The sequence below is a fragment of the Kogia breviceps genome, chromosome 4 (genome assembly GCF_026419965.1).
Source record: "Kogia breviceps isolate mKogBre1 chromosome 4, mKogBre1 haplotype 1, whole genome shotgun sequence".
In the NCBI taxonomy this organism is placed as follows: domain Eukaryota; kingdom Metazoa; phylum Chordata; class Mammalia; order Artiodactyla; family Physeteridae; genus Kogia; species Kogia breviceps.
In genome coordinates, this window is record NC_081313.1 from 55409467 (window position 1) to 55424453 (window position 14987).

General features: G+C 38.7%; 1 protein-coding gene across 2 annotated transcripts in view; it reads left to right on the forward strand.

The window, feature by feature from the left end:
- Positions 1–12002, forward strand: part of NAIP (NLR family apoptosis inhibitory protein) — a 37809-nt gene extending 25807 nt beyond the window's left edge. For both annotated transcript variants that reach the window (XM_059062542.2, XM_067031108.1), the window contains 5 exons: positions 4162–4329; positions 5469–5621; positions 5969–6055; positions 7538–7702; positions 9441–12002. In XM_059062542.2, the coding sequence (XP_058918525.1) occupies positions 4162–4329; positions 5469–5621; positions 5969–6055; positions 7538–7702; positions 9441–9805 (938 nt within the window). In that variant the 3' untranslated portion in view covers positions 9806–12002. The remainder of the gene's footprint in view (positions 1–4161; positions 4330–5468; positions 5622–5968; positions 6056–7537; positions 7703–9440) is intronic.
- Positions 12003–14987: the final 2985 nt, after the last annotated feature.

Consider the following 14987-nt stretch of genomic DNA (forward strand, 5'->3'; position numbering starts at 1 on the left):
ATGACTAATGAAGTCTCTTAATAAATAGATGACTTGTTATTAGTAAAAGAATGATCTATATGTAAATGATGCTTGAGAATTACCCTCACCCCACCTGCTTCATGGAAGAAAGGGCTTGTACTCTGGGAAATAAACAAGTGGGAAGTAGTATCTCCCAGTTACTTGTGTCTCCTTTCACTTGTCTAAGCAGTGTTTGAGAGTTTTCAGTGTAGACTTTATCATCTTTCATTAAGTTTATTCCTAGGTCCTTGTGTTTTTGATACTCTTATAAATATTTAAATTTTTTCATTTTCTGATTGTTGCTAGTATGGGTTTGATTTTCAGCAGTTTGTTGATTGCCTAGATGTGCTTTGCTTTGTATCTATCTTACTTGAGGGTCACTGAACATTTTTTTTGGATCTGTGGGTTGATATTTATCATCAAATTTAGAAAAATTTTGTTTTTTCAAATATTTTTTCTCATGGTAAAACATACATGAAACTTCAAAATCATTTTTCAGTATACAATTCAGTGGCATTAAGTACAATTACAGTGTTGTGCAACCATCACCACTATCCACTTCCAGAACCTTTTCATCATCCCAAACTCTGTACCTATTAAACAATAACTCCTCCTTCTCCCCAGCTGCTGATGTCTCTATGAATTTGTCTATTCTATTTCACGTAAGTGAATCCATACAATATTTTGTCCTTTTGTGTCTGGCTTCTTTCATGTTTTTAAGGTTCATCCATGTTGTAGCATGTGTCAGAACTTCACTACTTTTATAGCTGAATAATATTTCATTGTATGTATATATCACATTTTATTAATCAATTCATCTGTTGATGGACATTTGCACTGTTTATTCTGGCTAAAGTTGCCATGAACATGGGTGCACAAATATTACTTTGAGACCCTACTTTGAATTCTTTTGGATATATACCCAGAAGTGGAATTACTGGCTATTAATGATAGTAATTCTATTTTAATTTTCAAGGAAACTCCAAACTGTTGTCCATGATGGCTGCAGCATTTTACATTCCTACAAGCAATGTACAAGGGCTCCAGTTTCTTCACATCCTCAATGCTTTTTTGTTTTTTTAAAATCAGAGACATCCTAATAGGTGTGAAATTGTATCTCACGTTGGTTTTGATTTGCATTTTTCTAATGAATAATGCTGTTGAGCAACTTTTCATGTGCTTATTGGCTGTTAGTGTGTCTTTTTTGGAGACAGTCTATTAAATCCTTTTGCCCATTAAAAAAAATTGAAGTGTAGTTTATTTACAATTTTGTGTTAGTTTCTGGTGTACAGCAAAGTGATTCAGATAGTGTGTGTGTGTATAAATAAACTTTTTCAGATTCTTTTCCAATATAGATCATTACGAGATATTGAATATAGTTCCCTGTGCTATACTGTAGGTCCTTGTTTATTTTATATGTAGTAGTCTATATCTGTTAATCTCAAACTCCTAATTTATCCCTCCCTCCCTCCCCTTTCCCCTTTGGTAACCATAAGTTTTTTTCTATGTCTGTGAGTCTATTTCTATTTTGTAAGTAAGTTCATTTGTATCACTTTTTTAGATTCCATGTAGAAGTGATATCATATATTTGTCTTTCTGTCTGACTTACTTCATTTAGTATGATAATCTCTAGGTCCATCCATGTAGCTGCAAATGGCATTATTTCATTCTTTTTTATGGCTGAGTAGCATTCTGTTGTGTGTTTGCATCACATCCTCTTTATCCAGTCATCTGCTGATGGATGTTTAGGTTGCTTCCATGTCTTGGCTATGGTAATAGTACTGCTGTGAACACTGTGGTGCATGTACCCTTTCAAACTATGGTTTTCTCCTGATACATGCCCAGGAGTGGGATCACTGCATCATATGGTAACTCTATTTTTAGTTTAGTTTTTTTTTTTTTTTTGGCTGCATTGGGTCTTCATTGCTGCGTGCAGCCTTTCTCTAGTTGCAGTGTGCAGGCCTCTCATTGTGGTGGCTTCTCTTGTTATGGAGCACGGACTCTAGGAGTGCGGGCTTCAGTAGTTGTGGCTCATGGGCTCTAGAGTGCAGGCTCAGTAGTTGTGGTGCACGGGCTTAGTTGCTCCACGGCATGTGGGATCTTCCTGGACCAGGGATTGAACCCTTGCCCCCTGCATTGGTAGGCGGATTCTTAACCACTGCGCCACTAGGGAAGTCCCTATTTTTAGTTTTTTAAAGAACCTCTTTACCATTTTCCATAGTGGCTGCACCAATTTACATTCCCACCAACAGTGTAGGAGGGTTTCCTTTTTTCCACATCCTCCCCACCATTTATTTTTGGAGACTTTTTTTTTTTTTTTTGGTTGTATGTGGGCCTCTCACTGTTGTGGCCTCTCCTGTTGCGGAGCACAGCTCCAGACGCGCAGGCTCAGCAGCCATGGCTCACGGGACCAGCCGCTCCGCGGCATGTGGGAACTTCCCGGACCGGGGCATGAACCCGTGTCCCCTGCATCGGCAGGCGGACTCTCAACCACTGCGCCACCAGGGAAGCCCTGGAGACTTAAAAAAAAATTTTTTTTTAAAATTTATTTATTTTTGGCTGCGTTGGGTCTTCGTTGCTGTGCGTGGGCTGCTCTTCATTGCAGTGTGTGGTCTTCTCGTTGCAGTGGCTTCTCTTTTTGCAGAGCACAGGCTCTAGGTGTGCGGGCTTCAGTAGTTGTGGCTCGCAGGCTCTAGAGCACAGGCTCAGTAGTTGTGGTGTACAGGCTTAGTTGCTCTGTGGCATGTGGGATCTTTCTGGACCAAGGCTCGAACCTGTGTCCCCTGCATCGGCAGGCAGATTCTTAACCATTGCGCCACCAGGGAAGTCCCTATTTGTAGACTTTTTGATGATAGCCATTTTGACCATTGTCAGGTGAGACCTCGTAGTTTTGATTTGCATTTCTCTAATAATTAGCGATGTTGAGCATATTATGTGCTTGTTAGCCAACTGTATGTCTTCTTTGGAGAAATGTCTCCTTAGGTCTCCTGCCCATTTTGTGACTGGGTTGTTTGTTCCTTTGTCCATTTTAAAAATTGTGTTGTCTTTTTGTTTTGAGTTATAGGAGTTCTTTGTATAATTAAATATTTATTGGACACTTGGTTTTAAAATATTTTCTGCTATAGATTGCCCTTTTCACTGTCTCAATAATGTACTTCAATCTGTAAAGTTTCAAATTTCAATGAAGTCCAATTTGTCTGTTTTTCTTTTGTGCTAGTGCTCTTGGTAGCATATGTAAGAACCTATTGTCAAATCCAAGGTCATGAAAATTTATTCCTGTTTTCTTCTAAGAGTTGTATGGTTTTAGCTCTTATATTTAGGTTGTTGATTCATTTTGAGCCAATTCTATATATGGTGCTGGGAGGTAAGGGTCCAACTTCTTTGCATGGAGAAATTCAGTTGTCCCAGCCCCATTTGCTCAGATGTCTTTGTGAATCCAGAGTATAGTACAAGGCTTCTCATATGGTAGATGAGAAATAAAATATTGCCTGCCATATCAGTAAACAAAGAATGTTGTAGCTATCAGCAATTGCAGCCACCCCCGATAGTGAGCCCTGAGGAAACTCAGGAAGGAAACAAAGAATACCTGCCATCTAGCAGTTATCAGACTGCAGCCACCCCAAGGGGTGCAGCTGGAAGAAACTCAGGATGTGAAAACACAGGATACTGGCCCCAGATAGCTGAGGTGCATGTCAAAAGAACGATTTTAGTGACCCCAGACTCTTGCATCTTCCCATACATAGAAAAGTGCTAAATTCTTTAACTTGAGATATCTAGTTTTCTTTTATTAACAGTAATCTTTTGTTCTGACTACCTGCCTTTGTTGCAAAACTCCTATATATCCTAGCTCCCCGCCTCACCTCCTTGGAGCAGTTTTCTCAGGATTACTTGAGATGCTGCCTCCCGGACTTGAAGTCCTAAGAATGTCCACTGAATAAAACATAACTCAAAACTTTTAGGTTTTGCATTAGTTGACATGATCAGTAAATGCTGCAGAAAGCATTATCTTCACATATGTGCTTTCTAAAAAAGAAAGTCTTATGGTATGTAAAAGGTTTTCATTTGAAATATGAAAATAGTTTGATGAATCAAATGATAGTTTGAAATTTTGCATTTGGAACTCCTTAGATTAATAATGGGAAACTGTGTGCTACTTTCTAGATCAACTCTTTCTTAGTTTGGACAAGTTCTTGTGCCTGAAAGAACTGTCTGTGAATCTGGATGATAAACGAGATGTTTTTTTAGTCATTCCTGAAGAATTCCTAAATCTCCACCATATGGAGAAATTATTGATCCGAATTTTAGCTGAATACGGTCCTTCCAAACTAGGTAAGTGTGGCGCTTTGATTTACTTGTTTTTATATCACTTGGAAAACCTACTTGGCCAATAATTTATTTAATTTAAAGCTTCTGTGGATCTGAGGGTGTAGCCTGTATCCAAGGTAAATTGTGGGAACAGCACTTGTTGTCATTAAAAAATGACAGCTATTTGTAATTACTGAGCCATTACAACATGGTAGGAATTGTTCTAAGCACTTTATAAATATTAACTCATTTAACCTTCATACCCATTCTACAAGGTAAATACTATTATATTCTCATTTTTACAGTGGGGGAAATGGAGTTATAGAGGTTAAGTATTGATAATTTGCTCAAGGTCACCCAGATAAGGAAATGGTAAATTTGCAATTAAACACAGGAATTCTGACTATTAAGTCTGAGCTCTTAACCAGTGGTATGTACTGCCTCTCCAAAAATAGTTTGTAGAGTTCTTTTATTTTGTTTTTGTTTAAGTTGCTCTTACTGTTGCAACTTAGAGATCTGCCAGATAAGAGGGAAGGAAATCTGATGACTGGTAGTAATCAGAAGCCTTTTCCTGTTTCTCATCAGCCTATTTTCGTGGTTGATGAACAGCCTGTACGACTATCTTTCTTAAATGTATCATTTAGCAAAATGACTTAGGTATCATCAACTCCTTAGTTTAGTAAAGACTAAACACTAAAGACTAAAAAAAGGTAAATCTCTACTGAACTGACATGCAGAGCTGCATGCAAAAAAATTTGTAGCTGAAGCTGGAAGTAGTAGTTTTCTTGTATTTCTCAGCAATTGTTTCATCAAATTTAAGTTTTGCTTCAGAGTTGTCACTGCCTTTATGTTTCTTTGCATAGTGTTTCTATAGTGTAGACATCATGTGCAAACTTAGAGACGTTAGGATGTTAAAGCTGAAGGTTTTAGCTGAGTCAATGCCATTACTATATAGAGGAGAAAACTGATTCCCCAGAGAGGGTCAGTAATGATGGTTAACGTAGCTCATCAGTTAGTCACAGACCCTGAACCTAAGCCCAATTCATTACATCATGATGCTTTATTTTAATTCACTATTGTTGAAACAAGTTAATAAATTATATGACTAATTCTGATAGAAATTTTCAATCTCTGATGCCTTAAATTTAACTGATATTTTACAGTCAAATTAATTCAGAATTCTCCAAACCTTCGTGTTTTCCATCTGCAATGTAATTTCTTTTCGGATCTTGAGTCTCTCATGACTGTACTTGCTTCGTGCAAGAAACTTGAAGAAATTAAGCTTACTGGACCATTTTTTAAAGCCGCCCCATTTGGTAAGAGCTATAATTCTAAAATTTTGGTTTAAGATCCTTCTGTGGACAGTCATTTTTTAACAGCCAAATTTTAAAAATGCAGTTGATGTCAAAGAACAAAACTATCGCAATAAATATCTGATCTTAAATGAATTTTAAAGGTATAGTTGTTTCTAGATGTTTAAACATTTCTAGTTATGAGAATTGTTTCCTGAGCAAAGATTTGTGTTATCTACTTGTCATACTAATTAATTCAATCTGTATTATTATATTAATTTCTATCACTTTAAAAATACTCTTTAAACACATTACTTTTTGGTATAAGAAATATAGCTGATATAACTAAATTTTTCTTTTCCCTTTTATAGTCATTGTTTTACCAAATTTTATTTCTCTGAAGATATTAAATCTTGAGCACCAATATATTCCTGATAAGGAAACAGCTGAAAAATTTGGTATGTTTATAAAACAGTGCCTAAAGCTTGCTCTTTATTCTTTCCCCCATAAAATCCTATTTTGCATTAGCTATAACAAATTACAACATGTATTAGCTGCCCTTGCTCATTAGGAGGGACAGTGCTGCTCAACTTCTACCCTCCAAATGCCTTGATCTCACTTGATGTCTTTCAAAGCAATGTTCTGAGTGACTCATTTCTTTGAGTACAGATTTGTTACAGCACTATGCAATTTCTTATTTATTTATTTATTTGTCTGCGCTGGGTCTTAGTTATGGCATGCGGGATCTTCATTGCGACATGCTGGATCTTTTAGTTGCAGAATGAGAGATCTTTAGTTGTGGCATTGGGATCTAGTTCCCTGACCAGGGATCGAACCTGGGCCCCCTGCATTGGGAGCACAGAGTCTTAGCCACTGGACCACCAGAGAAGTCCCAGCACCATGCAATTTCATTGCCAGGTATCCATTCCAGACAAGTTAAATAGCTGTTGTTTCAAAGGTTTCTAGAATATAGGTGAAACTATCTTTTAAGGTTATGAAAACTCAGTATATGAAAACCTAGATTTAACAAAATGATAACTATAGAGATTACTTTTTCAACTTATTTTTTTATGATTACAAAAGCAATGTATGTTCTGGAAAAAAGTTCTAACAGGTCTTAAAAGATAAACTGAAGCATATTAAAAATTAAGAATTTATTTGAACAAAAATGGGGACTTCCCTGGTAGCACAGTGGTTAAGAATCTGCCTGCCAATGCAGGGGACACAGGTTCGAGCCCTGGTCTGGGAAGATCCCACATGCTGCAGAGCAACTAAGCCCATGTGCTACAACTACTGAGCCTGAGCTCTAGAGCCCGCGAACCACAACTACTGAAGCCTGCGCTACAAGAGCCCATGCTCTGCAACAAGTGAAGCCATGCTAAGGAGGGATCAAAGTGAAAAGTCAAGTTATGAGAGTGGTGGATTGTGAGGATTTAGTGCTAGGAGGAAGAGGCAGAACTCACTAAGGATGACAACAGGACAGAAAGGAAGGGGGATGAAGGCATTGAGGAGCTAGGAGAGTATCCTGGAGGCCAGGAGAAGCTTCAGTCTAAAAGAGGAAATGGATGGGAATTCCCTGGTGGTCCAGTGGTTAGGACTCCACTCTTTCACTGCCGAGGGCCCCCGGGTTCAATACCAGGTTGGGGAACTGCAAGCTGTGTGGTGCAGCCAAAAAAAAAAAAAAAAGGAAGTGGAGATGTGATAGGCCTTTTGGACTTCAGTACAGGAGAGACTGGTTGGGGAAGGGTGGAGGAACGGTTGTCTAGAGGTAGCCATGAAGATCAAGGTGTAGGCTGACCCCTTTCTCTAGCCCTTCGAGAGAGAGAGGAATAGCCTCTATGCTACATGGGGACTCATAGAATGTGCATGATTTTGAGACTTTCAGTTATAATTGTTTGGGAACACAGTACAGAGAATAGCTTTTTTATTTCTTCTGATAGCCTACACTTTAGGTTCTCTAAATAACCTGGAAGAATTGATCCTTCCTACTGGGGATGGGATTCATCAAGTGGCCAAACTGATCATCCAGCAATGTCAGCATCTTCAAGGTCTCCGCATTCTCTCATTTTTCCAGACTTTGGATGATGACAGCGTCGTGGAAATTGGTGAGATACCCTCAGATAAACTCTTTCAGCTCACATGAAAGCCAGTGGTATTACTCAAGCTTTCTGCTACAAAATGTCTACAAAAACATTCATCCCTCTAAAAATGTTCAACCCACTTCCTCATTCATATTGTTCCCTCTAATGTTCTGTGGATTTTGGTTCATTCTGGTCAGATTTAGAAGTAAAAGATAGCCTCCCACTTGAGACTACACAAGCCCTCAAGTCCATTCTTAACACCTAGTGTCTCAGACACCTGGCCACATACCCCCCACGTACTCCTTTTTATAGTACTTTTTTAAAAATAGAAAATTAATACACGTAAAGAAAAGTACAAAAATCATAAGTGTACAGCTCAATGAGTTTTCAAGTGAACATACTTAAATCTTGTTACTCATACTTGTGTAACAATTACTCATTAGGTTACAACATAGAATATTACATCCCAGAAGCCGCCTTTGTGTCCCTTCTGACACTGCATTCCCCTCCTTCCCAAAGGTGACCACCATACTGCTTTCTTTCACCATAGATTAGTTTTACCTGTTTTAAAAATATATGTCACGGAATCCCCCACAGTATGTACTCTTGTGCTTGCCTCTTCGGGCTCAACATACTTGTGATTCTGATTCATACTGATGTGTGTGACTATAGAGTTCCCTGATTTTCATTGCTGTATATTGTCCCACGTATGACTATACATACGCCAATTTATCCATTCAACTGGATATGAGTTGGCTACTATGAATAATGCTGCTATGAACATTTTGTACATGACTGTTGATGCATATACGGAGGTATTTCTAGGCTGGACTTTGAGTCATTTGGTAAGTATTCTGTTTTCCATAATTGTACCAACTTACATTCCTACCAGCAGTTGTTTCACATTCTGGCTACTGCTTGGTATTGTCAGACCTTTAAGCTTTAGCCATTCTGATGAAGAATCTGTTGTGATATCTCACTGTGGGTTTTCTATTGGTATACGTTTGTGTTATCATTGGTTCAGTTTGGACAAGTTACATTTTTCTAAGGATTTAAAAACTTTTCTAAGATTGCTCATAGTATTTATTTATAATTTAAAAACTATCTGTATGACCTGTGGTGATAGTCCCCTTTTCATTCCTGATATATTCAATACTTTTTTTTTTTACCTGATTGGTTTTTCAATTTTATTAAATTTTTTTTTCTCTACATGTTTTTCATTTATTCTGCTTTTACCTCTATTATCCCCTGCTACTTTCTTTGGATATAATTTGCTTTTTTGGTCCTAATTTGCTTTTTTGGTCCTAATTTCTTTCTTTTTTTTTGGTATCCTAATTTTCTGAGATGGATAGTTAGAGCACTAACTTTGGCTTTAGCTCCCTCTCACAAGTTTTAGTGTCATATTTTCATTCTCATTCAGTTCAAAATATTTTCTAATTTCAGTTGTCATTTTTTTGCCACACCAGTTATTTAGAGATGTACCCCTTTTACTTTTAATCTATGTCCTTATATTTAAAGTGTGTCTCGTTAAAAATATACAGTTTGGTTTTTTAAAATGTAATTTATTAATCTTTAATACTCCAATTAGAAGTAAATCTATCTAATGTACTTGTTAAATTTATATATCTTTATTAAAATTGGGCATTTTCTACTTTAAGTGATGGTGGTAGAAGAGGTTGGTTCAACTAACCTAGCCTACCAGTACTGAAATAGAAGTCCTTATGATTCTGTTTTCACAAATATTTTGCTTTTATATTTATAGCCAAGGTAGCAATCAATGGAGGTTTCCAGAAACTTGAGAATCTTAATCTTTCAATCAACCATAAGATTACAGAGGAAGGATACAGAAACTTCTTTCAAACACTGGACAACATGCCCAACTTGCAAGAGTTAACAATTTCCAGGCATTTCAAAGAATGTATCAAAGCTCAGGCCACAACAGTCAAGTCTTTGAGTCGATGTGTGTTACGACTGCCAAGACTCACTAGACTTAACATGTTAAGTTGGCTCCTGGATGCAGAAGACATCACACTGCTTACTGCCGTGATAGAAAGGCATCCTCTATCTAAACACTTCACCCTTCACTGGAAATGGGTACTGCCATTCTCTCCAATCATTCAGAAATAGAAGATTTAGCTAAAAACTGCTAAATCAAGAAAAATTTTGTCAACAATTAAAAAAACCTAATTTTCCAAAAACTTATTAAATACTGCATACAAAAGAATAAAATGCATAAGGCACATAATAAAAAAACCAAACACCTGCTTACCCATTACTGAGCTTAAGAAACAGATTATTACCAGTAACTCTTTAGTCCCTAAATGATCCTCCCCAACCAAAGATCAGACCTTTAATCAAGTTTACGCATCTAACTCTTCATTACCCAGGGTCAGCATCGGGCTTTCAGGCTAACTATGGTGAACAGTAACAAACAAAGCCACAGAGAAGGGGGTAGGGAGAGGTGTACCAATCTATCTTAAAGCCGCAATATGAAAGGTGTAGTCAAGTTATTAGAAAATGGCTAACTTAAGGACTGAATCACTTTCACACATAGGTGAAACAAGATATTCCTTAATCCTTGTAGGGTCTGTTTTGTACATTTAATTAACTTTGGTATAGTAGGGTTTACTTACACCTTCCCTTTACCAACTGTGTTGGATATGAAGAAATAGGATTTAGGGAAAATGCTTGTATTCTAGAGGCTTTTGATTCAATGCTTATTGTAGAAGCAAAAAAGTATAGAATAGAATTTAGCATTATTGGAAATTAGCTAAATCTGTGTTTTCAAGAATCTTGAGTATCAGTGTTTTTTTTTAGATAACCATGTTTGAGTCCAACATATGCATTTATAATGGCCTTAAAATTTTCTTATGAATCCACTTTGCTCAGGGAGAACATATTTTGTGAGTGACTTCATAATGTTCAAGGTATTACATTTGATGTGAATGTCTACATCTGTGCCTGTGTCCAAAATTTCATTCCTACCAGTTAATCAACAGTTTTCTGAATGGTTAGAAGGCCAATCCAAATTCATAATGCTAGTATAAGTTGGAAAACCATTCTTTTACCTTAATTTTTATTTTTACCATGAAACACAGGGATGGTATTTATGGTATGATTCCATTTGTTTAAAAGCTATACTCTCATGTTTCTAGATGCATTAAGAATTTCTGGAAGAATACACAAGAAAATGTTAATAGTGGTAATTATTTTAAGTGGGTAGAAAGGGGACAGGAAGGCATTCGTTTTTACTTTTGTCCTTTTTGTACTGCTTTCTGTTTTACAAGTAGCTGTTTTTATGTTTATATTTAAAATAAAGCATAAAACTAGCATTACAACATTAATAGTTGCTCTGGAGGGTGAGATTACTAGAAAGTGGGATGGATTATCTTCTTGTCTGATTTTATATCCAATGCTTTTGTAATCAGAAAGGTTTTAAGTTTTGTATCAGAGTCCAATCAGGAGATAGAAACCACACAGTAATTTGGGGAAAGTTTACTATAAAGAGTTATTCACTGTAACAGGAAACTGGAGGAATGAGGATTGATTATGAAATTGAGAACTCTAAGCAGGTATAGGGAATAGCTTATGGCTCTTCATGCTAGGCTGAGACAGAGCACCCAAAGAAAGTACCCCAGGGCTGAGATCTACATTTCGACAGAGAAGGCACAGCCATGGACAATAGAGAGGTTGGCTTAATTAAAGAGGTGCAGCCCAAGAAGATATAAGCTTGGAGCACTTTGCTTAGAAAGTGTCTTGGGGGTGCCAGGGAAAGCCATCCACGTGGGGCTGCTGAGTGCTGCTGGCCACTGGGCACTGCTGAAGGCAGGCGCTGCACAAGGCTGCAGAAACCATGTGCTGCAGGTGTCTGCTAGAGAGGCACACTGGACCCAAGAAAAGAAGTCCCTTGCCCCTCCTGTGTCTCACCAGCACCCTCTACTGACAAAGCTTTATACTGTACCTGCTGACAAGGGAGGGGTAGTTACAGAGTCCAGATTCATTACTGCAGAGTAGGCAGTGAAGGCTGGATTTGGACATGAAGGCAATAATGTCATAAGTGGTACAAGTATTATTACATTTCATAGTTCAAACCTCAAGGAAAAAGAATCTAGTTAAATTTAAGATTGACTGAGAACATATATGTACATGCATGTTCATACCTTCATAGAAAACTTCTTAAATAAGAAACTGTAAATGATGATAGATTCCAGGGAGGGGAGCAGGATAGCTAGTGGACACAGTAGGGAGGTTCATTTTATCCTGCATATAATCATCTGAATTCTGTACCGTATACATGTACTATTAAAAATACTTTAAAAAATAACAGGACTGCACGCAAATTATTTGTCCAGAGCTTCTGCCAAGGGCTTCTAGTATAAAGCAGGGAGCAGTGGGAATTCCCCAGCAGTCCAGAGGTTAGCACTCTGCGCTCTCACTGCTGAGGGCCTGGGTTCAATCCCTGGTCTGGGAACTAACATCCCATAAACCACGTGGCATGCACCCTCCCCCAAAAAAGCAGGGGGCAGCAAAGTATGACCATAGCCTATAAGCGAAGACTGTTTTTTTTTACATTTTTAGAGGCCCACAAAGCTAAACTAATTTACCCTGGCCCTTCACAGAGAATGAATTATTTCTGGATCATAAGATCACTATGCCCTTTATTCTAGTATACATCAATTTCCACAGGACTCCTAGGTCAACCCTCACTGCCCTGACACTCATCCTTGTGTTTCAAATCTTCTCCCTTTCTGATCACATATCCCAACCTTCTCCAACTCCCTAAATCCTTCCCCTGTGCTCACATGAGAAACACCTCCCATATCCTTTACCTCTTTTCTAAACATTCTCTTCACCTTCTTGTTCTAATCCCATATTTTTAAAACTTTTTCACCATGACTCACAGTAAGAAATCTTACATTAAAAAATTTACACACACACACATATATACAACCAACACAAGATTCACAAAAAATTCTAAAGTTATGTCAAATGTAATTTTACTAATACCCAAATATAACAAAAATTCAGAAATACAAAGATTCTTAAGTTGTTTACATGTGCTGTCTTCATCTGTTCTTTTCCATTCTCTACCACCTCCTCCATTGCACCAAAACAGCCCTTATGAGGGTCACTGCTAAATTCAACAAATACTTCTTAGTCCTCATCCTATGTGACTTGCTAGCAGCATCTGACCTACTGGTAGCTCTGATATGGCCCATCACTCCTTGAAACTTTCTCCATTTGGCTTCCAGGGCATCGCTCTGGGCTTCCTCCTAATTAATTAAGGGCTCCCTCAGTCTCTTTTACTGCTTCTCCTATCAGATCTCTAAACAATGGGAGTACCCCAGAGTTCTCTAACATCTCTATATGCACTTCCTCGGCTATCTCATCCTGACAAACGGCTTTAAATTCTAGGTCTATGCTAACTTCTAAAATTTCATCTTTATCCCAGGTCTCTCCTTTGAACACTTTACTCATATCCAACTCCTCAGACTACAAAGGTCCAAACCCAACTCCTCCTTCCTTTCTACAAAAGTACTCTTTATGCAGACTTCTCCATCTCATTACTTTATATAAACTTATTTATTTTTGGCTGTGTTGGGTCCTCATTGCAGTGTGTGGGCTTCTCATTGTGGTGGCTTTTGTTGCTGCGGAGCACAGGCTCTAGGCATGCAGGCTCAGTAGTTGTGGCTCATGGGCGTAGTGGCTCCGCGGCATGTGGGATCTTCCCGGACCAGGGCTCGAACCCGTGTTCCCTGCATTGGCAGGTGGATTCTTAACCACTGCGCCACCAGGGAAGTCCCCATCTCATTACTTTATTCTCCCACTTGGTCAGGCCAAAAACCTTGGGGGTCATTCTTGATTCCTTTCTTTCATACTCCACATGGAATCTACTGGCAAATCCTGAGCTCCACTTGGAAATTACACTCAGATCCAAGCCCTACTCGGCCTGCTCTCTCTCCCTTGAAACTTATGGTTTATTTTCAACAAAGCAGTCAGAAGCCTCTTTTTTGTTTAAATTATTATTTTTTTGAGCCACGCTGCTTGGCGTGTGGAATCTTAGTTCCCCGACTAGGGATCAAACCTGTGCTCCCTGCAGTGGAAGCCCACAGTCCTAACCACTGGACTCCCAGGGAATTCCCCCCAGAAGCCTCTTTTTATGCATCCGCTCATGCAACACCTTTGGTTCAAAACCTTCCAATGGATTCCCAAGAAATGCTGAAGACCTTGCAATGGCCTACATATGACCTTAACCTCTCCTTCTTGCTTACTTCCACTCCAGCCAAGCTGGTTTCTTTGCTGTTCCCTGAACATGCTAAACACACTCTTGTCTTAGGACCTTTGCACCTGTCATTTTCTTTGCTTGGGAGGTTCTTCACTTATGTGAATGGCTCTCATTTTCTGCAGATCTCTGCTCAAATGTCACCTCAATTAGGAGTTCCCTGTTTTTTTTTTTAAAAAAAGCTTCCCTGGTGGTGCAGTAGTTGCGAGTCCGCCTGCCGATGCAGGGGACACGGGTTCGTGCCCCAGTCTGGGAGGATCCCACATGCCGCGGAGCAGCTGGGCCCGTGAGCCGTGGCCGCTGAGAGTGCGCGTCTGGAGCCTGTGCTCCGCAACGGGAGAGGCCACAACAGTGAGAGGCCCGCGTACTGCAAAAATAAATAAATAAATAAATAAATAAATAAAGCATTCCTGTTTCTAATTCCACTCTGCCAGCTCCCTTTCCTGTTTCCCTTTTCTCTGTGACATGAATCACTACGTGCCACCTTATAAATTTCACTTGTTTACTAGCTAGTTCCCACCTCTGTAAGCAGGAAATTTCATCTGTTTTGTTCCCAAGCACCTAGAACAGTGCCTAACACAAAGTTGAATAAATATTTGCTGAAATGAATGACTTCCCTGAACCTACAACTACTCTCCAACTGTATTAGGTACAATATTAAGGGAGGTAACATCCAAAAATCTTAGAAAGCAAATAAGCTACCTTCATAACTAAATTTAACCTGGCATATTTTAGGCAATTAATATAAAATATTAGCATTGTCATGAAAAATGATAAAACTCTACTTACCCCGTACAAAAAAGCTTAAGCCATAGAACATTCCATTCTGCGAAGCTTACTTAACAGGCACTTGAATATTCACTTATTTATTCAAAAAATACTGGGCAGCTACTAATATTCTAGGCACACGCAGTTTGGCAAAGCAGAACTTCTGAAAGAAATAGTACTTACGGGACTTCACTGGTGGCGAAGTGGTTGGGAATCCGCCTGCCAATGCAGGGGACACGGGTTCGAGCCCTGGTCCGG